Here is a 26,704-nt window from a genome sequence, read left to right as displayed (position 1 = left end):
TATCTAACATGGGCTTATTGAGTATTATCTAACATGGGCTCATTCAGTATTATCTGACATGGGCTCATTGAGTATTATCTGACATGGGCTCATTGAGTATTATCTGACATGGGCTCATTCAGTATTATCTAACATGGGCTTATTGAGTATTATCTAACATGGGCTCATTCAGTATTATCTAACATGGGCTCATTGACTATTATCTGACATGGGCTCATTGAGTATTATCTAACATGGGCTTATTGAGTATTATCTAACATGGGCTTATTGAGTATTATCTAACATGGGCTCATTCAGTATTATCTAACATGGGCTTATTGAGTATTATCTAACATGGGCTCATTCAGTATTATCTAACATGGGCTCATTGACTATTATCTGACATGGGCTCATTGAGTATTATCTAACATGGGCTTATTGAGTATTATCTAACATGGGCTCATTCAGTATTATCTAGCATGGGCTCATTCAGTATTATCTAACATGGGCTCATTGATTGACTATCAGTCACAGACATACAGTAGTGGAAAAAGTACTCTGTTTTCATACTTGAGTAAAAGTCAAGATCCCTTAATAGAAAATAACTCAAGTAAAAGTCAAAGATTCCCAGTAAAATACTACTTGAGTAAAAGTCTAAAAGTATTTGGTTTTAAATATACTTAAGTATCAAAAGTAAATGGAATTACTAAAATATACTTAAGTAGCAAAAGTAAAAGTATAAATAATTTCAAATTCTTTATATTAAGGACACCAGACGCACTATTTTCTTGTTTTAATTTTTTTTTATTTAGGGATAGCCAGACACACGCTCCAACGCTCAGACATAATTTACAAAAAAAAAGCCTGAGTCCTCCAGATCAGAGGTAGAAGGGATGACCAGGGATTTTCTCTTGACAAGTGCATAAATTTGACTATTTTCCTGTCCTGCTAAGCCTTCAAAATGTAACTTGTACTTTTTGGGTGTCAGGGGAAAATGTCTGGAGTAAAAATACATCATTTTATTTATGAATGTAGTGAAGTAAAAGTTGTAACAAAAAATATATATATAATAGTAAAGTACAGATACCTCCAAAAACTACTTAAGTAAGTACTTTAAAGTATTTTTTACTTATGTACTTTACACCACTTTTGACCTAACAAGAGAAACTGCTGAAGCACAACTACATTTTGAAATGGTCCCTCGTGTAATTATTCTATTCTAGCAGTACTTTGAGACCTGGACTGATTTGATTTGATCCGGGGGGGGGGGGGGGCTTTAAAACGCGCCGTGCAGTTACCCATCCCTGAGCTAGATGATGTACACGATGTATTTTGCGCATAGGTTTTACCCCGCCCGCATCCAATGTAACATCCCTCCAGAAATGGGTGTGGCACACATTTCATTCGTGACCGCCCCCTATGTTCCGCCGTTCCTCGGTTCAGCAGTAGCCTACCGAAAAACAACGGGGTTAAATGGAGGCTGCGTTGCCCATGCTTTCACCAGACCCTTGTTTCAGACAACGGGAGTTGGTCGGAACTAGGAAACACGGACATTTCTGACATGCTAAATGTTTGTAGTTATACACGTGCCGCGTTCAACGAATCAGCATTTCTGAGTTATCTGAGTTTCCTAGTTCCGACTGGATGTGAACGCCGCACAAATCCTATACCCGGGCGGTTCATTCCGCGCATCACTCACTCGTAGTCGACTATTGTATGTAGGCTGGCTACTAGTCTACTGTTTATGTTTCGGAGCCAAAGCAAGCGCAGGTTAAAGTAGGCTATCCACTTACCGCTGTCAGAGTTTATTTTACGTCTGCTACGCTGGGTTAGGCTACTGTCAGAGACACACCTAAAGCATGGATGCTCTGAAATCAGCTGGAAGAGCGATTATCAAGAGTCCCGGAGTTCCGCGGCACACATGGGGCACCTCCAAGCACGACAGTAAGTGTAGTATTCATGTCTACAGGATGTAGTTATATCGTTGCGCAGAAATGGTAACACGACAGCGCAATGCAACGAGACTAGGGAAAGGAAAGCGCTGACAATAGGCGATTTATGTAGCTGCCGTTCTATTCTCACCTCTCTTGTTGGTATAGGAAGTGAAGAACAGTTCGATTATGAGGTGTGATGGAAAAGAATAGGTTGTAAGTGTGACTATACAGTCGTGAATTGCAATAGTATAACGTTTTTAATTCTACATTATCAATTCAACACCTATTGCTTTTTTTTCTTTTTTCTGCCCGAGTGCACCAGGGAACTTGGCCACATTCCACATGTCCTAATGGTGTCCCAATGACTTGGGTTACCTAATTCCACCGTTCCCATAGCGAAAGCCCCATTGTCGGCTCATGTGTGATGAATCCGTTGTTGAAGCATGTAAGCAACCGTAAGAGAGTATTCATACCCCTCGACTTACTTTCACATTTTGTTGTGTTTACAACCCAAATTCAAATTAAATAGATGTTGTTTTTTTCTCTCTCACCGATTTACACACAATACCCCATTAATGACAAAGTGAAAACATGTTTTTTAGACATTTTTTGCTAATTAAAAAAATACATAATACAGAAATATCAAATTTACATAAGTATTCACACCCCTGAGTCAATACTCTTTAGAAGCATATTTGGCAGCAATTACAGGGGTGAGTGTTTCTGGGTAGGTCTCTATAAGAGCTGTGAGTGTTTCTGGGTAAGTCTCTAAGAGCTGTGAATGTTTCTGGGTAAGTCTCTAAGAGCTGTGAGTCTTTCTGGGGAAATCTCTAAGAGCTGTGAGTATTTCTGGGTAAGTCTCTAAGAGCTGTGAGTCTTTCTGTGTAAGTCTCTAAGAGCTGTGAGTCTTTCTGGGTAAGTCTCTAAGAGCTGTGAGTGTTTCTGGGGAAATCTCTAAGAGCTGTGGGTGTTTCTGGATAAGTCTCTAAGACTTTCAACACTTGGATTGTGCAACAATTATTATTTTCTAAATTCTTCTTCGCTCTGTCAAATTGATGCCTGCATCTATTATTGCACAGAGTGAGTCCATGCAACTTATTATGTGACTTGTTAAACACATTTTTACTCCTGAATTTATTTAGGCTTGCCATAACCAAAGGGGTCGAATACTTATTGTCTGAAGACATTTCAGCTTGTCATTTTTTATTAATTTCTGAACATTTGAAAAAACATAATTCCACTTTGACATTATGGGGTGTGTGTAGGCCAGTGACACAACATCATTTTAAATTCTTGCTTTTACACAACAAAATGTGGAAAAAGTTAAGAGAAATTCCTTCTGGAACATGTGATCTTTCATGTGCTGTAATAACAAATTTGTATTCCATCCATAAATACGAATACCTTTGTTAAATTACGAGCCAAGTTAGTTTAGCCACGGAAAAATACAGGAACCTTTCCACTAGCCATGATTGGCTGAGATAATGAGCGGGCTGGATATGCCGGGAGATGAGTTTGGATTGGTCCGGCATGTAGCATGATTCTGTCGATAACGTGAGTTGCTCAGTATGTGTTGAGAGTCCTTTCTACCGCACCGTTTTTGAAAGATATGTAGTTAGCCATCGAGAAATACAAAGGTTTTGCTACTTTTCTCAACAACATAGAGCATCAATCGACAAATCAGTTGGGAAAAGTGATGGGCTACTTTCTGCACATGTCACGGTCAGTGTGAACCGGAGGGACTTGACACAACGCCGGCACAAACAAGATGTAGCTACAAACAAAACAGAGTTAATATCACACCCTGACCATGTTTTGCTTTGTATATTTCTATGTTTTGGTTGGTCAGGGTGTGAGCTGAGTGGGCATTCTATGTTACATGTCTAGTTTGTCTAGTTCTATGTTTGGCCTGATATGGTTCTCAATCAGAGGCAGGTGTTCGTCATTGTCTCTGATTGGGAACCATATTTAGGTAGCCTGTTTGGTGTTGGGTTTTGTGGGGGGGATTGTCCTGGTTCCTGTCTCTGTGTTACTTTGCACCAGTATCAGGCTGTTTCGGTTTTCATGTTACGTTTATTGTTTTTGTATTTGATTTGTGTTTACCTTGTTTTATTAAACATGGATCGCAATAGCCACGCCGCATTTTGGTCTGACTCTCTTTCACATACAGAAAACCGTGACAGTTAAATGGTTCCAGTCTGCCATGAAGCGTTCATCCATGTATATGGATAAGAGTCTAGCTTACATTTTCAAATATTATAAGTTTCTAATTTAGTCAGAAAGTCATTTTCATTGCAAGTGAAAGTGTACTGTTAACTAGCTAGCGAACGTTAGCTTGCTGGGTCGCTAGCTTACGTTTTGTGTATGATCTGTGTAGTAATATTATTTGTATCTCAGAGCCATTTGCATTGCAAGTTATAGCCTAATGTTATCTATCTAGCTAACATTGAACCTAGTTGGTTAGCTTTAGCTACCTGCAGATTTATTCTACAGCATTTCATGCATGGTGGCTAGCTATGACAATATGGTTGTACTGTAGCTATGGTTTCGGATTATGGTTCATTGTTTAGCTAGCTAGCTACATGTCTAAACAAAATACTCAGATGATGACATGACCCATCAAGTTAGCCAGATGTATCTGGGGGTGATTACGGCCATCTGTTGTATTTCATGAACCTGTGTACATGTCTAGACAATAGTGACCCATCCACTTAGCAAGATGTGGCTGGGGGTGATTACGGCCATCTATTGTATTTCATAAACATGTGAACATGTTAGAGAGGGAGATATAGTTTTAGAGAATATTGCAATTCGTTCCAGTCATTGGCAGCAGAGCTTTGAGTTGTCTTGGGTTTGTTTGTATCAGCTTTGAGTCATCTTGGATATGTCTGTATCATCTTTGTACATCTGGATTTGTGTATTTGCTCCCATTCTTCCTTGCAGATTTTCTCAAGCTCTGTTAAGTTAGATGGGGAGCAGCGGTAAACAGAATATAACAAATATTGTACAATCCAGGTGTGCAAAGCTCCTAGAGACGTACCCAGAAAGAATGACAGGTGTAATCGCTGCCAAATGGGATTCTAACATGTACTTATTGACTCAGGGGTGTGAATACTTATGTAAATGAGATATTTCTGTATAAAAAAAAAATGTTCTAGAATGTTTTCACTTTGTCATTATGGGGTATTGTGATGTCATTATGGGGTATTGTGATGTCATTATGGGGTATTGTGTGTAGATGGATGAGAGAAAAACATATTGAATCCGTTTTAATTTCAGGCTGTAACACAACAAAATGTGTAATAAGTCAAGGGGTAAACACACTGTATAACCTATAGGTAGGCATAAAGTGACTAGGCAACAGGATAGATAATAAACAGTAGCAGCAGCGTATGTGATGAGTCATATAGTCATGTATGTAATGGTGGGAGTCGTGGCAAAAAACGTATTCAAAAGCAGGTGTGAAGAGTCAGTGAAAATAGTCTCTAATGGGCACAATCAGATAGGGCTGCGGTGGACGGCTGCTTCTTTCTTTTTTCTCATTCTGACGGTGCTTTTTTTCCTCCCTGTTGGCTATTCTTCACCGGTCTGCTGACACAATCATGTCCTCAAACTCAGAGGAGCGCCAGGGTGAGGAGGTTACTAAAAAAAGATGCACAACGTTGGCCATCGGGGTCCACTGGGTCTGTCTCCACATCAGACAGCATGTCTTCAGTTTGCCCCTGGAAATCACTACTCCTCTTCAGCAGAGGTATTTTCACTCACTGGTCAGTGCCTGTGAAAATACAGGAAAGGTATCACATTACCAGTTTATGCTTCAAAACCAACTTTTATAAAAATAGGTTATATTTGATAAAAAATAAAAATAAAATCCATGACAGTACAGTAAGACATTGTTGGCAGACTAGATGAATGCAGTTCAATGCATGATTAATATAATTCACCAATATATGTCTTGTTAGTCCAAAAAAACATTTGCTATCAGGTTGTAAATCACTGCTGGCCTGGTACTTTGTTGGCTGCCTCCATTCAGGATGCAACTGTTTCAGTTTCAACGACTCAATATTCTGGACAAAAAAACGGACGAATGTAACTAAGGCTGGGAATGTCAATACAATCATCCTAGCAACGGTCACAAGTCAGTCATAACATGGATAATAGACTAGTGTACATGTGTCAAACTCAAGGCCCGAATAGCAAAAAAAGTGGAGTGGGAGGCCCCGGTGCACAACTGAATAGGACTCAGAAATGAGTATAAATGGCCGTGTCTAGACTTGACAGTTCCAGCAGATTTAGTATTCTGATCAGAGAGTTCTTATCATGGAATTATGAATGTGTCATGCATCTGCACCTACATTTAAATGTGTCTACCGTGTCCACAGTGTGTCCGGAGTCCCTTTTTCCCCACACCATATTCAAATGCCACTATGCATTCTACAAATGGTGGAATAGGCAAAATATGATAACACAACAACGACTGATGGCAGTAGCTAACTACTGTACTGTAGCTAACTAGCCATCTAACCTCTGTAGCTAGCCAGCAAGCAATGCTAAAGGGATTGCAAATGGGTTAGTATAACTATTTCTTTCTTTAAATATTAGCTAGCTGGGTAGCATTTATGAGGCCAGCAAACACATCCTCACAAGCCAGAAACGTATTTCCTCCAATAGAAAGAGGAGTGGGAGGCCCCGGTGCACAACTGAGCAAGAGGACAAGTACATTAAAGTGTCTAGTTTGAGAAACAGACGCCTCACAAGTCCTCAACTGGCAGCTTAAAGAGTACCCACAAAACACCAGTCTCAACGTCAACAGTGAAGAGGCAAAGCCTGGATGCTGGCCTTCTAGACAGAGTTGCAAAAAAAAAAGGCTGGCCAATAAATCTCAGACTGGCCAATGAAAATAAAAGATTAAGATGGGCAAAAGAACACAGACACTGGCCTGAGTTGCACGTTTTTCTGTAAGAAACAAATATGTCTGGCCTGTGGAAAAAAAATATATAAATATGGCCCGTGCGTTGAGTTTAACACCCCTGGGCTAGCGTATCTATTTATGTAGCTAGCTATTTATTTAGCAAGCTAAAAACACAGAGCCTACAGTTAGATAGCTAGCTATCTGCTGGGAGGATGTCACGTCATTGGTTGAGTAGGTGAGTGACCAACTTTTTCCCATCGTCGTTTTTCAGTGGCTACAGCTAGAGGCAGATGTCATTTGCTTAGCTAGCAAGAAATGTGAATCGGTTTGCTAGCTAGGCAACTAGCTATGCTGAACTTGAACAGTTAGCATATCTCTTAGTTGTCAATCAAATTCCTTTGGTATCGATCAAATGGGCAGTTCCCATGACGTTGTCAAAACGTGGGTTTGGGGGCAAACATGGATTGGCAGGCAAGCTGCAGAAGACGAGCAGGCTACTATTCCCCATCGTTTGTCAGTGCAATTTTGACGGTCAACTAGCTGAAAAAGTTTGAGAGCGTTTATCTAACGTTCCCTTGTTAGGTTTTAGCTTATCTCGCTCTGGTTAGCATTAGTTGTTGACTTTGTTTTTGTTGATGTGCATAGGCAACTGAGGGAGAGAGAGACGACCTTTCCGTGTTTGTTTGATTGATAGGACTGTGAAGTTCCCAAATGTAAGAGGACTCCCCTGGTATTTACATATTTACAGAAATCCATTCATGTGGCTTTTTTTTTTGGCGAATGCGTTCGAATGATCTAACATCGTGATGATGCTACTGCCTGTAAACACACGGTCAAGTTCAAAGTGGATGATGGCCTGGCCCGTGTGGCAAATGGCTTATTTGCATATAGGCCTACTGTATTTGCATATAGGCAAATATGCCTTATTTGCATATAGGCCTCTGATTGGCTATGGCGCACCGGTCTGCATAATCTCCGGTCCTGGACGAGACAGATGTTTTATTCACTGCAGTATCTATAAATTGTCCAATCACACGGCCGTTTTCCCACTCGATATTGCTATATAATTTTTTACAAATGTCTTAGTTTAAGTCATTCCCAAACATTCTATGAATTCATGATAATGTGAAAATGCCCATATCTTAAAGTGCTCACTTGTAAAAAAAATAAAAAATAATAATAAAATAAAAAATAGTGTCATATTCTTCCTGGGGGTTTATATGAACAGATTTGAATAAGATTTCATGTTGTTTAAAACGCTGTCGGTTCCACTTTAATCTCAGCTGATTTACCAGCAGATAGTGACACTGGTGTTGTGTGGACTGTTCTTCGCAAGACGACAAAGGAAAACACACGAAATGAACCTTATGCATGGTATTCTCACCACTATTTCACCTCACACATTTAACAATACTAAGATGACTATCGTACAGCAACTTACCCTGGTTGCTCGCTTTTGACTTTATTTTGTCTTAATTCAAAGTCGTAAACAAATACAAAATGTATCCTCACTTTTCTTGCAGCTTATATTTGTCACATTTATTTCATGTCTCTGTGTGTCCAGTAAGCAGGAAGTTAAGAGGGCGTTTTAGGAGCCAATAACATCTACCTTTTGGTCTGTTTAGAGAACACTGGTGGTTGTACTATAGCCACACCTTGCCTAACAGATTGAGAAAAAGCCCAGCTTCCACGTCGTCACTTCAGCCAAGTGAAGAAAGCACCAAATCAGCACTTTCTGTTGCCATTTTTCTGGTGGCTGTCATCTGTCGAGGTCACAGGTTACTGGCCGGGACAGATAGATCTTTATGACTGGCCCAGGCAGAGAGTACGGAGAGGACACAGCACGTGGTCAGAAGAGCAAGCTGTCACCTTGGATCGTGTCAGAGGAAATAGGAGTGAGGCGACCTCTAAATGTTCCAAAAGGTCAAACCTGACCAGCGACCATAAGGGACAAGGCTGCTCCTTGCTGTGTACAGTAGACACAGCCTTCAGCACAGCTCCAGGGGGAAGGTATAACAGGAACAGCCTTCAGCCCAGCTCCAGTGGGAAAGTATAACAGGAACAGCCTTCAGCCCAGCTCCAGTGGGAAAGTATAACAGGAACAGCCTTCAGCCTTCAGCGCAGCTCCAGAGGGAAGTTATATCAGGAACAACCTTCAGCACAGCTCCAGGGGGAAGGTACAACAGGAACAGCCTTCAGCCTTCAGCACAGCTCCAGAGGGAAGGTATAACAGGAACAGCCTTCAGCACCGCTCCAGGGGGAAGGTATAACAGGAACAGCCTTCAGCCTTCAGCCCAGCTCCAGAGGGAAGGTATAACAGGAACAGCCTTCAGCACCACTCCAGGTGGAAGCGGAACAGCCTTCAGCCTTCAGCCCAGCTCCAGGTGGAAGGTATAACAGGAACAGCCTTCAGCCTTCAGCCCAGCTCCAGGTGGAAGGTATAACAGGAACAGCCTTCAGCCTTCAGCACAGCTCCAGAGGGAAGGTATAACAGGAACAGCCTTCAGCCTTCAGCCCAGCTCCAGGGGGAAAATATAACTGGCATGTACAGTACAGTATATGTCTTTAGGTAAAGAGAAGGAACCGAGCTGATTGTCTTCAAAGATAATGAACCCAGCTGATTGTCTTCAAAGATAATGAACCCAGCTGATTGTCTTCAAAGATAATGAACCCAGCAGATTGTCTTCATAGATAATGAACCCAGCTGATTGTCTTCATAGAGAATGAACCCAGCTGATTGTCTTCATAGAGAATGAACCCAGCTGATTGTCTTCATAGAGAATGAACCCAGCTGATTGTCTTCATAGATAATGAACCCAGCTGATTGTCTTCATAGATAATGAACCCAGCTGATTGTCTTCATAGAGAATGAACCCAGCTGATTGTCTTCATAGAGAATGAACCCAGCTGATTGTCTTCATAGAGAATGAACCCAGCTGATTGTCTTCATAGAGAATGAACCCAGCTGATTGTCTTCATAGAGAATGAACCCAGCTGATTGTCTTCATAGAGAATGAACCCAGCAGATTGTCTTCATAGATAATGAACCCAGCTGATTGTCTTCATAGAGAATGAACCCAGCTGATTGTCTTCATAGAGAATGAACCCAGCTGATTGTCTTCAAAGAGAATGAACCCAGCTGATTGTCTTCAAAGAGAATGAACCCAGCTGATTGTCTTCTAAGATATTGAACCCAGCTGATTGTCTTCAAAGATAATGAACCCAGAAGATTGTCTTCAAAGAGAATGAACCCAGAAGATTGTCTTCAAAGATAATGAACCCAGAAGATTGTCTTCAAAGAGAATGAACCCAGAAGATTGTCTTCAAAGATAATGAACCCAGCTGATTGTCTTCAAAGATAATGAACCCAGAAGATTGTCTTCAAAGATAATGAACCCAGCTGATTGTCTTCAAAGATAATGAACCCAGCTTATTGTCTTCTAAGAGAATGAACCCAGAAGATTGTCTTCAAAGATAATGAACCCAGAAGATTGTCTTCAAAGATAATACACCCAGAAGATTGTCTTCAAAGATATTGAACCCAGCTGATTGTCTTCAAAGATAATGAACCCAGCTGATTGTCTTCAAAGATAATGAACCCAGCTGATTGTCTTCAAAGATAATGAACCCAGAAGATTGTCTTCAAAGATAATGCACCCAGAAGATTGTCTTCAAAGATATTGAACCCAGCTGATTGTCTTCAAAGATAATGAACCCAGCAGATTGTCTTCAAAGATAATGAACCCAGCTGATTGTCTTCAAAGATAATGAACCCAGAAGATTGTCTTCAAAGAGAATGAACCCAGAAGATTGTCTTCAAAGATAATGAACCCAGAAGATTGTCTTCAAAGAGAATGAACCCAGAAGATTGTCTTCAAAGATAATGAACCCAGCTGATTGTCTTCAAAGATAATGAACCCAGAAGATTGTCTTCAAAGATAATGAACCCAGCTGATTGTCTTCAAAGATAATGAACCCAGCTTATTGTCTTCTAAGAGAATGAACCCAGAAGATTGTCTTCAAAGATAATGAACCCAGAAGATTGTCTTCAAAGATAATACACCCAGAAGATTGTCTTCAAAGATATTGAACCCAGCTGATTGTCTTCAAAGATAATGAACCCAGCTGATTGTCTTCAAAGATAATGAACCCAGCTGATTGTCTTCAAAGATAATGAACCCAGAAGATTGTCTTCAAAGATAATGCACCCAGAAGATTGTCTTCAAAGATATTGAACCCAGCTGATTGTCTTCAAAGATAATGAACCCAGCAGATTGTCTTCAAAGATAATGAACCCAGGAGATTGTCTTCAAAGATAATGAACCCAGGAGATTGTCTTCTTGAATGTAGTCCCGTTTGAGCTCAGCAGCAGCAGCAGCAGCCGCTCCCCTCAACAAGCAATACAATACAGCTAGGAGAGGAAGCTAACTCACCAGGGTATGGAACACACGGCAAACCTGGAGTGATCTGATCTGAAATAATAGTTGGACTCAGACATGATTAACTGTCATTAGATCAGAATAGAGGGAACTGGGGGTATAGGGAGTATTGAGCCTAAGGTACTATTAACTGTCATTAGATCAGAATAGAGGGAACTGGGGGTATGATGGTGATATCTTGTCGCTCTGAAGGTCGAGGAGAGAAAGGGTTATAATATGGTCCATGTAACTGCCTGGTGGCAGAATGGTGTTGCTGCTCACATTGTCATTCTCCCAATTACCAAGTGGATTGGACACACACACACAGCTTAGTTTACCTCCACATACTGTGTACATTCTCACAAATAAGGCAAACACACACACACACACATTGCCTGCACAGGGATCTGGTCAAAGGGATCTGGTCATAGGGATCTGGTCATAGGGAGCTGGTCATAGGGAGCTGGTCATAGGGATCTGGTCATAGGGATCTGGTCATAGGGATCTGGTCATAGGGATCTGGTCATAGGGAGCTGGTCATAGGGATCTGGTCATAGGGAGCTGGTCATAGGGATCTGGTCATAGGGATCTGGTCATAGGGATCTGGTCATAGGGATCTGGTCATAGGGATCTGGTCATAGGGAGCTGGTCATAGGGATCTGGTCATAGGGATCTGGTCATAGGGATCTGGTCATAGGGATCTGGTCAAAGGGATCTGGTCAAAGGGATCTGGTCATAGGGATCTGGTCATAGGGATCTGGTCATAGGAGCTGGTCATAGGGAGCTGGTCATAGGGAGCTGGTCATAGGGAGCTGGTCATAGGGAGCTGGTCATTGGGAGCTGGTCACAGGGATCTGGTTAACAGGGATCTGGTTAACAGTAGTCCACCATAGTGAATAGGGTGCTATTAGGGACACAGCATATTCCCATTAATCTTTGACAACCATTACAATCCAATATGTCTGCAAAGCTTCAGCGTATGAAATTGTTTAATGTTAAGAGGTCCTATCTGAGATCTGTACAGGGCATTTTTCATATTCAACATCAGCCAGACTACCCTCTGTAGTGCCTTGCGGTCAGAGGCTGAGCAGTTGCCATAACAGGCAGATACAACCATTCAGGATGCTGTCGATGGTGCAGCTGTAAAACCTTTTTAGGATCTGAGGACCCATGACAAATCTTTTCAGTCTCATGAGGGGGAATAGGTTTTGTTGTGCCCTCTCCATAACTGTCTTGGTGTGTTTGGACCAAGGAACTTGAAGCTCTCACTCAACCTGCTCCACTGCAGCCCCGTCGATGAGAATAAGGGCGTGCTCTGTCCTTCTTTTTCCTGTAGTCCACGATCATCTCCTTTGTCTTGAACACGCTGAGGGATAGGTTGTTGTCCTGGCACCACACGGCCAGGTCTCTGACCTCCTCCCTATAGGCTGTCTCGTTGTTGTCAGTGATCAGGACCTACCACCAGGTCTCTGACCTCCTCCCTATAGGCTGTCTCGTTGTTGGTGATCAAACCACTGTTGTGTCATCAGCAAACTTAATGATGGTGTTGGAGTCGTGCCTGGTCGTGCAGTCATGAGTGAACAGGGAGTATTGGAGGGGACTGAGCACGCACCCCTGAGGGGTCAACGTGTTAAGGATCAGCGTTGTTTCAATATTGTTTCTAATGAGTTTTATAGAATGATACATTGTTTCTAATGAGTTTTATAGACTGATATGTTGGTTCTAATGAGTTTTATAGACTGATATGTTGGTTCTAATGAGTTTTATAGACTGATATGTTGGTTCTAATGAGTTTTATAGACTGATATGTTGGTTCTAATGAGTTTTATAGACTGATATGTTGGTTCTAATTAGTTTTATAGATTGATATGTTGGTTCTAATTAGTTTTATAGACTGATATGTTGGTTCTAATGAGTTTTATAGACTGATATGTTGGTTCTAATGAGTTTTATAGACTGATATGTTGGTTCTAATTAGTTTTATAGATTGATATGTTGGTTCTAATTAGTTTTATAGAATGATACATTGTTTCTAATGAGTTTTATAGACTGATAGAATGATACATTGTTTCTAATGAGTTTTATAGACTGATAGAATGATACATTGTTTCTAATGAGTTTTATAGACTGATAGAATGATACATTGTTTCTAATGAGTTTTATAGACTGATAGAATGATACATTGTTTCTAATGAGTTTTATAGACTGATAGAATGATACATTGTTTCTAATAAGTTTTCTAGAATGATACGTTGGTTGTAATTAGTTTTATAGAATGATAGAACAATATGCTGGTTGTAAATTAGTCTTATAGACTATTATAGGTGCTGTGGAGACGGGTTCCTTGTCTGCAGAGTGAAATCCAGGAGGTGTCCAAGTGGTTTCCAAACCTTTTTGAATCTGTGATCTGTACGTAGAGTGTCCTCAGCTTTATTCTGAGACCCGGGAGAGGAGCTACCCGTTTTAATGGGTTTCAACTCACCATTGGATTTGGGAGACACTGTCTTCCACCCTGAAGGAAGTTTGTGACAGAAATGCAGATATGGTTGATGTAGTATTTTATTTAACTTGGTATTTATCCAGGAAGTCCCGTTGAGGTCTGAAGATCTGTTTTACAAGGGAGACCTGAGCAGCTCAATAAAATAGTGTACCTGTTGCCAACTTTCTATTTCCTCCCTGCTCTTAGTTACCAATAAATCTGATAGGGTTTGTCATGTACATGTGCGGTACTGACCATCTCCCCTATTCTTCAGTCATGACTTTTCTCCCTACGGAACCACAAAGCACTGTTTCATTACAGACTGGGACGCTGGGACTGCTTCACCTGCACCTCTATGGGCCCTGGTCAAAAGTAGTGCACTACTACCCTATAGACCCTGGTCAAAAGTAGTGCACTATGTATGGAATAGGGTGCATTTGGGATGCAGACTGGGACTCAATGTACTCACTGTTCAATTCCAGCTTTATGTAGTTGAACGGAAAACGAAAAAGAGAAAAGGTTTTATTTTTAGCACTTGGCCTTTGAACTCTCTTTACTTTGACAGGAGAGGAGAGAGGAGCTGAGATTTCCGGGGAATGTGTGATTTAGTTAGATTAGCGTCAATTGGAAACAGTGGCTAGCTGACAGCTAGCGCTGCGTTGACTCAACTTTCTCTGGTCTCCTTTTTTTTTACCGGGCTTGAACTTGGCTGGGGGGTGTTTTTTCTCCTGTTTTTCGACTTTTATTGGATTGGCATCAGACTGAATTCATTGGTAGATAATTGATGTAGAAAACAAAGATTAGAGAGAGGATACATATTTTCTGGAATGTAGCTTTTGTATTAAGGAAAGTGATTTCCTTTTCTCATACTTGATGCGTTATGACTATGACGTCAGTTACTAAGCTACTCCAATGTCCTCGTGAGAATATTTTAAAAGCTTGTTTTCCACCACTTTTATCGGATCAAATTTAGATTTATTTAGCTAGCAGTGGTGTAAAAAGGTTAAGTACACATATTTTGGGTGTATCTGTACTTTACTATTGATATTTTCGACCATTTTTATTTTTTGCCTCTGATCTGGTGGACTCACTAAACAGAGAACATCCTTGGTTGTCCTCTACTGCCTCTGATCTGGTGGACTCACTAAACACATGCTTAGTTTGTAAATTATTTCCGATAGTTGGAGCGTGCCCGTGGCTATTCATAAATAAATAACATCAAGAACATGTGGCCAGCTGCTTTGATTCATGTAAGGAATTTGAAATGATTTATACTTGTACTTTTACTTTTCATACTTCAGTATATTTAAAACAGAATTATTTTAGACTTTTACTCAAGTCGTTTTTTACTGGGTGACTCTCACTTTTTTTTAAAATTATGTTTTATTGAATATTTAATAATCTACTTGCAGTGAAGCCACTCAACAACTACATCACATTAGTCATCTAACAGACTCACATCCAGACCCACAATGCAACCAGGGTCAACTCCCTGCTGAAGGGCACGTCGACAGACCTCCCACAAGGTGAAAAACGGAGACCCGAACCAGTGATCCATCAGCCCCCGGTCCAAGCTCCCAACATCAAGGCCACCAGCCCTCCAAGATCCCCCCCAGTCACAGTTCCCCGAGAGCTGCCGTTCAACCATCTGCAACTCCACTCCCACTTGTCTCCAATTCTACATCCCAACCCCCAGCTACTCTCAGCCCATCCCATCTATCTCTGCTGGCCAACCTCTTCGAATTTTCTACGCAAAATATATCTTTCAACTATGCTGTGATGTTTAACATACAATTTCTATCTAATTGAATCAAATCTACAGATTGCGAGTTGAAGATAAATACTTCTACTAAGAATATTAGTAATTGACTGACCCGGTCTCTCCAGATCTCCTAACAGTACTACTTCTAGGGTTAATGTTAGATCAATATTATGCATGTTTCAGCCATTCCTGAACCTGAGACCAGAAACAGGCTACCTGAAGGCAAAACAAATGGTTTTTTGACTCTGTATCCTTACAACAAAATCTGCAGAGCTGCGATGATTTTATGCCCCAAATATTCAACATTTTGTTGATGGCAAGAATTCTTTATAATAATTTTTAGCTGAAAAGCACAGTGTCTTTCCCCATCCATCAGACAGTGTCTCTCCCCATCAGACAGTGTCTCTCCCCATCATCAGACAGTGTCTCTCCCCATCCATCAGACAGTGTCTCTCCCCATCCATCAGACAGTGTCTCTCCCCATCCATCAGACAGTGTCTCTCCCCATCCATCAGACAGTGTCTCTCCCCATCCATCAGACAGTGTCTCTCCCCATCCATCAGACAGTGTCTCGCCCCATCCATCAGACAGTGTCTCTCCCCATCCATCAGACAGTGTCTCTCCCCATCCATCAGACATTGTCTCTCCCCATCCATCAGACATTGTCTCTCCCCATCAGACAGTCTCTCCCCATCCATCAGACAGTCTCTCCCCATCCATCAGACATTGTCTCTCCCCATCAGACAGTGTCTCTCCCCATCAGACAGTGTCTCTCCCCATCCATCAGACAGTGTCTCTCCCCATCCATCAGACAGTGTCTCTCCCCATCCATCAGACAGTGTCTCTCCCCATCCATCAGACAGTGTCTCTCCCCATCCATCAGACAGTGTCTCTCCCCATCCATCAGACAGTGTCTCTCCCCATCAGACAGTGTCTCTCCCCATCCATCAGACAGTGTCTCTCCCCATCAGACAGTGTCTCTCCCCATCAGACATTGTCTCCCATGTCATTGTGACTCAGACTTGTTTGTGTACAGGGAACATAGTCAATGTCAGCATGTTTCCTCTTGCTATTTGTCTATGCCCTCTTATGGGCCCTGATCAAAAATATTGTACTATATAGGAAATACGATGCAATTTGGGACACAGGCTGCATCTCTCTCTCTCCCCATCGCTCCCTGGAGATTTCATTCTCTGTCTGAGTTTCTGACATGAAAGTTCTCTCTCTTTCTCTCATCTCTGTCTTTCTCTCATCTCTGTCTTTCTCTCATCTCTGTCTCTCTCTCATCTCTGTCTCTCTCTCCCCATCCATCAGACAGTGTCTTTCTCTCATCTCTGTCTCTCTCTCATCTCTGTCTCTCTCTCCCCATGTTAATCTCTGTCTTTCTCTCATCTCTGTCTTTCTCTCATCTCTGTCTCTCTCTCATCTCTGTCTCTCTCTCCCCATCCATCAGACAGTGTCTTTCTCTCATCTCTGTCTCTCTCTCATCTCTTTCTCTCTCTCCCCATGTTAATCTCTGTCTTTCTCTCATCTCTGTCTTTCTCTCATCTCTGTCTCTCTCTCATCTCTGTCTCTCTCTCCCCATCCATCAGACAGTGTCTCTCTCTCATCTCTGTCTTTCTCTCATCTCTGTCTTTCTCTCATCTCTGTCTTTCTCTCATCTCTGTCTCTCTCTCCCCATGTTAATCTCTGTCTCTCTCTCATCTCTGTCTCTCTCTCATCTCTGTCTCTCTCTCCCCATCCATCAGACAGTGTCTCTCTCTCATCTCTGTCTTTCTCTCATCTCTGTCTCTCTCTCCCCATGTTAATCTCTGTCTCTCTCTCATCTCTGTCTCTCTCTCATCTCTGTCTCTCTCTCCCCATCCATCAGACAGTGTCTCTCTCTCATCTCTGTCTCTCTCTCATCTCTGTCTCTCTCTCATCTCTGTCTCTCTCTCATCTCTGTCTCTCTCTCCCCATCCATCAGACAGTGTCTCTCTCTCTCATCTCTGTCTCTCTCTCATCTCTGTCTTTCTCTCATCTCTGTCTCTCTCTCATCTCTGTCTCTCTCTCATCTCTGTCTCTCTCTCATCTCTGTCTCTCTCTCATCTCTGTCTTTCTCTCATCTCTGTCTCTCTCTCATCTCTGTCTCTCTCTCATCTCTGTCTCTCTCTCATCTCTGTCTCTCTCTCCCCATCCATCAGACAGTGTCTCTCTCTCATCTCTGTCTCTCTCTCCCCATGTTAATCTCTGTCTCTCTCTCCCCATGTTAATCTCTGGAGGGGGAATAAAGATATGAATAATAGAACGTCAATATTTGTATATTCTCTTCCCTTCCTGCTCAGGTCTGCGTTTAAGACCCAATCAAAGCTTAGAATGAGCCTGCCTTTCTCTCTGCTTTTCTGTCTGTCTGTCGGCCTGCCTTTCTCTCTGCTTTTCTGTCTGTCTGCCTGCCTTTGTCTGTCTGGCGGCCTGCCTTTGTCTGTCTGGCGGCCTGCCTTTGTCTGTCTGGCGGCCTGCCTTTGTCTGTCTGGCGGCCTGCCTTTGTCTGTCTGGCGGCCTGCCTTTGTCTGTCGGCCTGCCTTTGTCTGTCTGGCGGCCTGCCTTTGTCTGTCGGCCTGCCTTTGTCTGTCTGCCTGCCTTTTTTCTGTGTGTCTGTGTGTCTGTCTGTCTGTCTGCCTGCCTTTGTCTGTGTGTCTATGTGTCTGTCTGTCTGTCTGCCTGCCTTTGTCTGTCTGTCGGCCTGCCTCTGTCTGTCTGTCTGTCTGCCTTTGTCTGTCTGTCTGTCTGTCTGTCTGTCTTCCCGTTTCATGAAACTAGGCATATGTCGTGGGTCATTACTTCACAGGAGAGCCGTTTGAACATAATCAAAATCAGTTTTTTTGGCAGAAATGCCTTCTGCCAACGAGCCTAGTTGGTTTAGCCGCAGAAAAACCCAGTAACCTTCCCGCTAACCATGATTAGCTGAGATAATGAGTTGGCTGGACATGCAGAGAGATGAGTTCGGATTGGTCTGCCATGTAGCACGCTTCTGTCTATATGAGCTTGTCAGTATGTGTAGGTAATCCTGTCTAACGTGGCTTTAAAAATATATATATATCTCTTAGTAGAGCTGCATCAGTATTGCTCTTCACTTTCTGGAAAACTGAGTTTTGAAATCAGTGGAATTAGAGTATGATAGCTAAAGAGATGGAGAAAACACCTTTCTCCAGATTACATCTTCAAACTAGCAGGCGCGTAAACATTCATTCAAACAGCACTTTCGTGCGTTTTGCCAGCAGCTCTTCGTTGTGTGCCCTTGCTCTGCATGGGTAACGCTGCTTCGAAGGTGGCTGTTGTCGTTGTGTTGCTGGTTCGAGACCAGGGAGGAGCGAGGAGAGGGACGGAAGCTATACTGTTACACTTGCAATACTAAAGTGCCTATAAGAACATCCAATAGTCAAAAGTTAATGAAATACAATTTTTATAGAGGGAAATAGTCCTATAATAACTACAACCTAAAACTTCTTACCTGGGAATATTGAAGACTCATGTTAAAAGGAACCACCAGCTTTCTGAGCAAGGAACTGAAATGTTAGCTTTCTTACATGGCACATATTGCACTTTTACTTTTTTCTCTAACACTTTGTTTTTGCATTATTTAAACCAAATTGAACATGTTTCATTATTTACTTGAGGATAAATTGATTTTATTGATGTCTTCCAAATGGACAATGACCCCAAGCATACTTCCAAAGTTGTGGCAAAATGGCTTAAGGACAACAAAGTCAAGGTATTGGAGTGGCCATCACAAAGCCCTGCCTTCAATCCCATAGAACATTTGTGGACAGAACTGAAAAAGCGTGTGCGAGCAAGGAGGCCTACAAACCTGACTCAGTTACACCAGCTCTGTCAGGAGGAATGGGCCAAAATTCACCCAACTTATTGTGGGAGGCTTGTGAAAGGCAACCTGAAACGTATGATCCAAGTTAAACAATTCTAAAGGCAATGCTTCCAAATACTAATTGAGTGTATGTAAACTTCTGACCCACTGGGAATGTGATGAAATAAATAAAAGCTGAAATAATTCATTCTCTCTACTATTATTCTGACGTTTCACATTATTAAAATAAAGTGGTGATCCTAACTGACTTAAAACAGGGAATTCTTTATTAGGATTAAATGTCAGAATTGTGAAAAACTGAGTTTAAATAGATTTGGCTAAGGTGTATGTATATTTTCGACTTCAACTATTCACACTGTACCACAGACAGAATGAGGGACCGAGTGGCACAGCGATCTAAGGCATTGCATTGCAATGCTAGAGGTGTCACTACAGACCCGGGTTCGATCACGGCCATTGGGAGTCCCATGGGGCGGAGCACAACTGTCCCGGCGTCGTCCGTGTTGGGGGCGGGTTTGGCACAGGGTAGGCCGTCGTTGTAAATACGAATTTGTTCTTAGCTGACTTGCCTAGTTAAATAAATGAGTAGAATGGACATTCCCACCCGAAACAGTGTTTGTTTGGGTGAACAGCAAGTAGCCTCTTTTCACAGGATTGAGCCCCTCCCTGGATTTTGTGCTAAATGCTTTACAACAAATCTTTCTTAATGTCCAACAAGCGTTCTCTGCCCTTAATCTTGTTCTGAACACCTCCAAAACAAAGGTCATGTGGTTTGGTCAGAAGAATGCCCCTCTTCCCACAGGTGTAATTACTACCTCTGAGGGTTTAGAGCTTGAGGTAGTCACCTCATACAAGTACTTGGGAGTATGGCTAGACGGTACACTGTCCTTCTCTCAGCACATATCAAAGCTGCAGGCTAAAGTTAAATCTAGACTTGGTTTCCTCTATTGTAATCGCTCCTCTTTCATCCCAGCTGCCAAACTAACCCTGATTCAGATGACCGTCCTATCCATGCTAGATTACGGAGAAGTAATTTATAGATCGGCAGGTAAGGGTGCTCTCGAGCGGCTAGATGTTCTTTATCATTTGGCCAACAGATTTTCCACCATTGCTCCTTTATAGGACACATCACTGCACTCTATACTCCTCTGTAAACTGGTCATCTCTGTATACCCATCGCATGACCCAATAGTTGATGCTTATTTATAAAACCCTCTTCCGCCTCACTCCCCCCTATCTGAGATATCTACTGCAGCTCTTATCCTCCAGGTCCCCAAAGCACACACATCCCTGGGTGGCTCCTCTTTTCAGTTTTCTGCAGCTAACGACTGGAACGAGCAGCAAAAAAACACTCAAACTGGACAGTTTTATCTCCATCTCTTCATTCACAGACTCAATCATGGACACTCTTACTGACAGTTGTGGCTGCTTTGTGTGATGTATTGTTGTCTCTACCTTCTTGCCCTTTGTGTTGTTATCTGTGCCCAATAATGTTTGTACCATGTTTTGTTCTGCTACCATGTTGTGCTGCTACCATGTTGTTATGTTGTGTTGCTGCCATGTTGTCATGTTGTGTTGCTACCATGCTGTGTTGTCATGTGTTGCTGCAATGCTGTGTTGTTGTCTTAGGTCTCTCTTTATGTAGTGTTGTCTCTCTTGTTGTGATGTGTGTTTTGTCCAATATATATATATATATATATATTTTAAATCCCAGCCCCCGTCCCAACAGGAGGCCTTTTTGGTAGGCTGTCGTTGTAAATAAGATTTTGTTCTTAACTGACTTCCCAAATTAAATAAAGTTTAAATACATACAATAAACAGGCCATGTATCTCTGACATAACTCCTGTTATCCTTATGTGCATTCTGAGATGGAGACCCCCCCCCCCACCAAAAAAACCCATTAAAATGATCCAATGTGATTGGATCTTCTTTGAACTTTTCGCCCTAATACTACGTAGTGGATTCAAATAAACAACTCATCGTGAAGCTTTAATTATTTGAATCGGCTGTGTCGTGCAAAAAACTTACCGTGCACCAATGGGGGGCCCAGGACCGAGTTTGGGAAATCCTGATCTAACGCACTCTTGCCATTGGGACTGTTGGCCTGGTTACAAGGACGTTCTTTGGGACTGTTGGCCTGGTTACAAGGACGTTCTTTGGGGCTGTTGGCCTGGTTACATGGACGTTCTTTGGGACTGTTGGCCTGGTTACATAGACATTCTTTGGGACTGTTGGCCTGGTTACATGGACGTTCTTTGGGACTGTTGGCCTGGTTACATAGACATTCTTTGGGACTGTTGGCCTGGTTACATGGACGTTCTTTGGGACTGTTGGCCTGGTTACAAGGACGTTCTTTGGGACTGTTGGCCTGGTTACATGGACGTTCTTTGGGACTGTTGGCCTGGTTACATAGACATTCTTTGGGACTGTTGGCCTGGTTACATGGATGTTATTTGGGACTGTTGGCCTGGTTACAAGGACGTTCTTTGGGACTGTTGGCCTGGTTACAAGGACGTTCTTTGGGACTGTTGGCCTGGTTACAAGGACGTTCTTTGGGGCTGTTGGCCTGGTTACATGGACGTTCTTTGGGACTGTTGGCCTGGTTACATGGCCGCCCTTCAGACGTTCTTTGGGACAGTGACGTTCGAGTATGGGTGAATTAGCATCTGGGGAGGATGGGAGACGCAAACAGCTGTGCTGCCTCGATAGCCTGTGGTGGAACACACCTACGTCATTCATTATTTTCCAGAGAACGCATAGCCCCTCGTTGATTATCCACTGCGCGCAGTAAACCATTGTTTTTACGCATATCCAACCAATTAAGATGAGTCCTAGATAATGACAGTCTCAGATGATTGAACGAGGCAACTGTATAATTGATATTCATAAGAAGATATCTAAACTGTGCCTGCCTGTGTGTCACCCTCATCATTCATGTCATCCACTGAATCAGCTAATTAAACCAATGTTGGATCAGGGGCACCCCGCCTGGAGAATAATGTAGGGGAAACACTATCATACTTTTAATTTTTTTATACGTAACCCTTTGAAATGTATTCAAATGTAATACTGGTGTACGGTACCTTTAGTTTCTCATATGTTCCTACCAGTCTTCCAGATACAGTCGGCTTTAACCCCTTCATTACCATAAAAACCCCTGGAGATTAGAGACATGTCCATCTGACTGTGTCCAACTCACACACAGAGAGACAGACAGAGACAGAGACAGGGAGAGAGAGATTCATCTATCTCGTTAGATGGGATTCCCTTGGGGACCCCAGTCCCCTCATCTATTAAATGGGATGCAGACAAGAGGCACTCTTTCTGTGAAGGGAGTGGAAGTGGTTGAATGAGGATTGCCTCATCAGTGTGATCATGGCTCAGGCGACTAATGGTTTTCTTAGGTAGGTGTTTTGCTGAGCTTGTTTTTTTTTGGTGTACCATGGAAAGCAGCCTTTCTGCTTATGATCTAACTGATTTTGACATTATTTTAACTGATCTGTCTAATGGAATGTATCTCTAATTTTAATAGATCTTTGTAATGGAATGGATCTCTAATTTTAATAGATCTTTGTAATGGAATGTACCTCTAATTTTAATAGATCTTTGTAATGGAATGCACCTCTAATTGTAATAGATCTTTGTAATGGAATGCACCTCTAATTGTAATATATATTTATAATGGAATGTACCTCTAATTTTAATAGATCTTTGTAATGGAATGTATCTCTAATTTTAATAGATCTTTGTAACAGAAATGTGTGGATGTTGCTTCAGATATCCTAGTATTCTACTTAAGATCTAATGCAATCCCTTCCTTGCACATCCTGTAATTACACCATATGGTATGAAATGACTGACATTGGACTGAATATGTAATTGGTCTGGATGAATGGACTGTAAAATACCCTAACAGGCTTGTTTGGCCCACTAGGCTAGATTAGATTGTAAAATATCATAAATCCAAACAGGCTTGTTTGACCCACTAGGCTAGATTAGACTGTAAAATACCCTAACAGGCTTGTTTGGCCCACTAGGCTAGATTAGACTGTAAAATACCCTAACAGGCTTGTTTGGCCTACTAGGCTAGATTAGACTGTAAAATACCCTAACAGGCTTGTTTGGCCCACTAGGCTAGATTAGACTATAAAATACCCTAACAGGCTTGTTTGGCCCACTAGGCTAGATTAGACTGTAAAATATCATAAATCCGAACAGGCTTGTTTGGCCCACTAGGCTAGATTAGACTGTAAAATACCCTAGCAGGCTTGTTTGGCCCACTAGGCTAGTTTAGACTGTAAAATATCCTAACAGGCTTGTTTGGCCCACTAGGCTAGATTAGACTGTTAAATACCCTAACAGGCTTGTTTGGCCCACTAGGCTAGATTAGACTGTAAAATATCCTAAATCCTAACAGGTTTGTTTGGCCCACTAGGCTAGATTAGACTGTAAAATACCCTAACAGGCTTGTTTGGCCCACTAGGCTAGATTAGACTGTAAAATATCCTAGCAGGCTTGTTTTGCCCACTAGGCTAGATTAGACTGTACAATATCCTAACAGGCTTGTTTGGCCCACTAGGCTAGTTTAGACTGTAAAATATCCTACATCCTAACAGGCTTGTTTGGCCCACTAGGCTAGATTAGACTGTAAAATATCCTAACAGGCTTGTTTGGCCCACTAGGCTAGATTAGACTGTAAAATATCCTAAATCCTAACAGGCTTGTTTGGCCCACTAGGCTAGATTAGACTGTAAAATACCCTAACAGGCTTGTTTGGCCCACTAGGCTAGATTAGACTGTAAAATACCCTAACAGGCTTGTTTGGCCCACTAGGCTAGATTAGACTGTAAAATACCCTAACAGGCTTGTTTGGCCCACTAGGCTAGATTAGACTGTAAAATACCCTAACAGGCTTGTTTGGCCCACTAGGCTAGATTAGACTGTAAAATACCCTAACAGGCTTGTTTGGCCCACTAGGCTAGATTATACTGTAAAATACCCTAACAGGCTTGTTTGGCCCACTAGGCTAGATTAGACTGTAAAATACCCTAACAGGCTTGTTTGGCCCACTAGGCTAGATTAGACTGTAAAATACCCTAACAGGCTTGTTTGGCCCGTACTGTGAGGAAGCCCATATGGTATAATATAACATCTTGTCCTATACATGAACATATAGTGTGTGACAGAAGAACCATTTGATCCTTTATGAAGTGTGCTGTCAAGGATCATTTGCTGTGAGTGCCGTCTCCATAGTCAATGTGCTTCCACGTTTAATAGTTGTCAATAAACCAACTGTCAAGTTATGGTGAAAGGCAGTTATTTTTATTTTTTAGAAATTGTAAGATGTTTCTATTCTCATCTCATCTCGTGCTTCTACACCTGCATTGCTTGCTGTTTGGGGTTTTAGGCTGGGTTTCTGTACAGCACTTTGAGATATCAGCTGATGTACGAAGGGCTTTATAAATAAATTTGATTTGATTTGAGCTAGGCATGAATAATTGTCAGAGAGAGATAGAAGAGAGAGAGAGCCATCCACATGTGTATGCTAATTCGCCAATCTTCCTCTATTCTCAATCGACCTTTCATTGTTGTTCTATCGCTTAATTGCAAAGACGGAACTTACCTCGTTCTTGGCTTGATGTATTTTCCTCAGGTTTAATGGGGATATCAAAGGAGTCAGCTAACAAGGATTTAACAGTCTTTATTAAACTAAAGATGAGGTATTGACTGAAGAAACTAAAAGCAACTAATTAACAGCCTTGGTTGGACAGCTTCACGATGAGAGACGAACGAACGAAACCAGGAAGTTGACAGGAAATTATAAATGCTCTTAACAGTGAGTTTTGTGTTGACGGTCATCACCACCAGACTGTCCCAAATGGCACCCTATACCTTCTGAAAGTATTGACACCCCTTGACTATTTCAACATGTTGTTCTGTTACAGCCTGAATTTAAAATGGATTACATTTAGATTTTTTTGTTGTTGTCATTGGCCTGCACAAAATATCCCTCTAAACTTTCAGCTCATACAAGGAGAAGACTGATCAGAGATGCAGCCAAGAGGCCCATGATCACTCTGGATGAACTGCAGAGATCTACAGCTGAGGTGGGAGACTCTGTCCATAGGACAACAATCAGTCGTATATTGCACAAATCTGGCCTTTATGGAAGAGTTGCAAGAAGAAAGCCATTTCTTAAAGATATCCATAAAAAGTGTTGTTTAAAGTTTGCCACAAGCCACCTGGGAGACACACCAAACATGTGGAAGAAGGTGCTCTGGTCAGATGAAACCAAAATTGAACTTTTTGGCAACAATGCAAAACATTATGTTTGGCGTAAAAGCAACACAGCTCATCACCCTGAACACACCATCCCCACTGTCAAACATGGTGGTGGCAGCATCATGGTTTGGGCTTGCTTTTCTTCAGCAGGGACAGGGAAGATGGTTAAAATTGATGGGAAGATGGATGGAGCCAAATACAGGACCATTCTGGAAGAAAACCTGATGGAGTCTGCAAAAGACCTGAGACTGGGACGGAGATTTGTCTTCCAACAAGACAACGATCCAAAACATAAAGCAAAATCTACAATGGAATGGTTCAAAAATAAACATATCCAGGTGTTAGAATGGCCAAGTCAAAGTCCAGACCTGAATCCAATCGAGAAAGAACTGAAAACTGCTGTTCACAAATGCTCTCCATCCAACCTCACTGAGCTCGAGCTGTTTTGCAAGGAGGAATGGGAAAAATGTTCAGTCTCTCGATGTGCAAAACTGATAGAGACATACCCCAAGCGACTTACAGCTGTAATCGCAGCAAAAGGTGGAGCTACAAAGTATTAACTTAAGGGGGCTGAATAATTTTGCACGCCAAATTTTTCAGTTTTTGATTTGTTAAAAAAGTTTGAAATATCCAATAAATGTCGTTCCACTTCATGATTGTGTCCCACTTGTTGTTGATTCTTCACAAAAAATACAGTTTTATATCTTTATGTTTGAAGCCTGAAATGTGGCAAAAGGTCGCAAAGTTCAAGGGGGCCGAATACTTTCGCAAGGCACTGTATGTCTTGATCCATTAAGTATTCAACCGGAGTAAATAGTTGTTTTAACAAGTCACATAATACGTGGCATGGACAATAATAGTGTTTAGAAAAGTGTGTGGTTGTACGCACATCCTTAAAAATGTAGGTGCTGGGCTAATAAAGAATACATGCAAAGAACAGGAAGAACAGGAAGAAGAGGAAGAACAAGGAAGAACAGGAAGACCCAATATACTGTTTATCCGTTCTGTTTTGAAAACCTAGCGGTCAAACACGTGTATTTAACTGGGCAAGTCAGTTAAGAACAAATTCTTATTT

General features: G+C 41.8%; 1 protein-coding gene across 1 annotated transcript in view; it reads left to right on the top strand.

Moving 5' to 3' along the window:
- Positions 1 to 1,838: 1,838 nt before the first annotated feature.
- The window catches only part of LOC139415681 (low density lipoprotein receptor adapter protein 1-like), an 80,499-nt gene continuing 55,633 nt past the window's right edge, over positions 1,839 to 26,704 (top strand). The window contains exon 1 of the mRNA XM_071163801.1: positions 1,839 to 1,923. Coding sequence (XP_071019902.1) covers positions 1,839 to 1,923 — 85 coding nt within the window. The remainder of the gene's footprint in view (positions 1,924 to 26,704) is intronic.

Source organism: Oncorhynchus clarkii, chromosome 8 (assembly GCF_045791955.1).
Source record: "Oncorhynchus clarkii lewisi isolate Uvic-CL-2024 chromosome 8, UVic_Ocla_1.0, whole genome shotgun sequence".
NCBI lineage: Eukaryota > Metazoa > Chordata > Actinopteri > Salmoniformes > Salmonidae > Oncorhynchus > Oncorhynchus clarkii.
This window is presented reverse-complemented; position numbering and strand designations above follow the sequence as displayed.